Source organism: Manacus vitellinus, unplaced genomic scaffold (assembly GCF_001715985.3).
Source record: "Manacus vitellinus isolate BGI_N305 unplaced genomic scaffold, ASM171598v3 scaffold_334_pilon, whole genome shotgun sequence".
Taxonomy (NCBI): domain Eukaryota; kingdom Metazoa; phylum Chordata; class Aves; order Passeriformes; family Pipridae; genus Manacus; species Manacus vitellinus.
The window spans coordinates 10,072-11,264 of NW_021940476.1; the positions used below are offsets into that span (position 1 = coordinate 10,072).

Genomic DNA, 1,193 nt, shown 5'->3' on the forward strand with positions numbered 1-1,193 from the left:
AGGGTGACAATGGCCGTGGTCAGGACCTGGACACCCCCAGACCGTGTCTGTGGTCGCTGGTCATGAGGGGCAAAGGGGCAGCATCCCCTGTCCCTCCCCAGCCACCCCACGGCGCTGCCAGCACCTGATGTCACCCCTTGTCCCTGCGCTGAGCCCCCTCCGTGTCCCCAGCCCGTCCCCCAGCTCGGGGTTCACCCCATGGCCCCACATCACCCACCGAGCCTGGTGCCACCCCACCCGCCAGCCAGGACCTGACCACACCCTTCCCCATCCCCACAAGGGACGTGGAGCATCACCCCTGAGTGCCACCCACCCGGTGGGCACACACGTGCCACCGGCCCACCGCCAGGGTGGGGTGCCAGGACCACCCTGGGGTGCCCGGTGCGGGCGGTGGGATCCCCTCCATCACCCCACCAGCGGACACAGCCCACCCTGCCTGGCCCCGGGGGCTCATTCCCTGGAATTCCCACTGTTGGGGGGTTATTTTGGGATGGGGGACACTCCTGGGAGAGCGCCGGGCACCAGCACGGGGCAGGGGGAGGAGGGTCCCGGCCTTCCCCCTCCCCATCCAGGAACAATAGTCCCGCCGCCAACAGAAGCTGCACCGTGATAACCCGGCGGGTCCGAGGCATCCGGCACGGCAGGAAGGAGCCCAGCAGAAGGAAACATTAAATCCAGGGATATAAACACGGCGTCGGGGCCGGCCCCGCCCCCCGGCCGGCCCCGCTCAAAGGGGGTCCCGCACAGGGGTGGGGCTCGCACAGCGCCGGCGGGATGGAGAAGGGCAGCTTCGCCATGGCCAAGTTCGGTCTGGAGGCCAAGGAGCCGATGGCCAAGCGGGACTGCGGGTTTTACATGAAGTACATCTTCCTCTTCACCTCCCTCATCCAGTTCCTCATCATCCTGGGGCTGGTGCTGTTCATGGTGTACGGGAACGCCCAGGCGGGCACCGACACCCACCTCCGGCTGCTGGAGGAGCAGCTGCAGGACCGCTACAACAAGATCCTCACCCTGGGCACCAGGAACATGAACCTCACCCGCGCCCTCAACGCCACCCTCAAGGACAAGGACAAGCTGCAGGGCCTCGTCTCCAAGGTCCAGCGGGAGCTGGACAAGTGCAACAGCACCCAGAGCACCAACAACCTCCCCCAGGTGAGGGCAGGGCAGGGGGACGTGCCCACGGGTGCTGGGAC

The 1,193-nt window shown here is 67.4% G+C and overlaps 1 protein-coding gene across 1 annotated transcript in view; it reads left to right on the forward strand.

The window, feature by feature from the left end:
• Nucleotides 1-772: 772 nt before the first annotated feature.
• The window catches only part of PLVAP (plasmalemma vesicle associated protein), a gene marked incomplete at its 3' end in the record, with an annotated part of 2,123 nt that continues 1,702 nt past the window's right edge, over nucleotides 773-1,193 (forward strand). Inside the window, exon 1 of the mRNA XM_029961395.1 lies at nucleotides 773-1,152. Within this exon, the coding sequence (XP_029817255.1) occupies nucleotides 775-1,152 (378 nt within the window). The remainder of the gene's footprint in view (nucleotides 1,153-1,193) is intronic.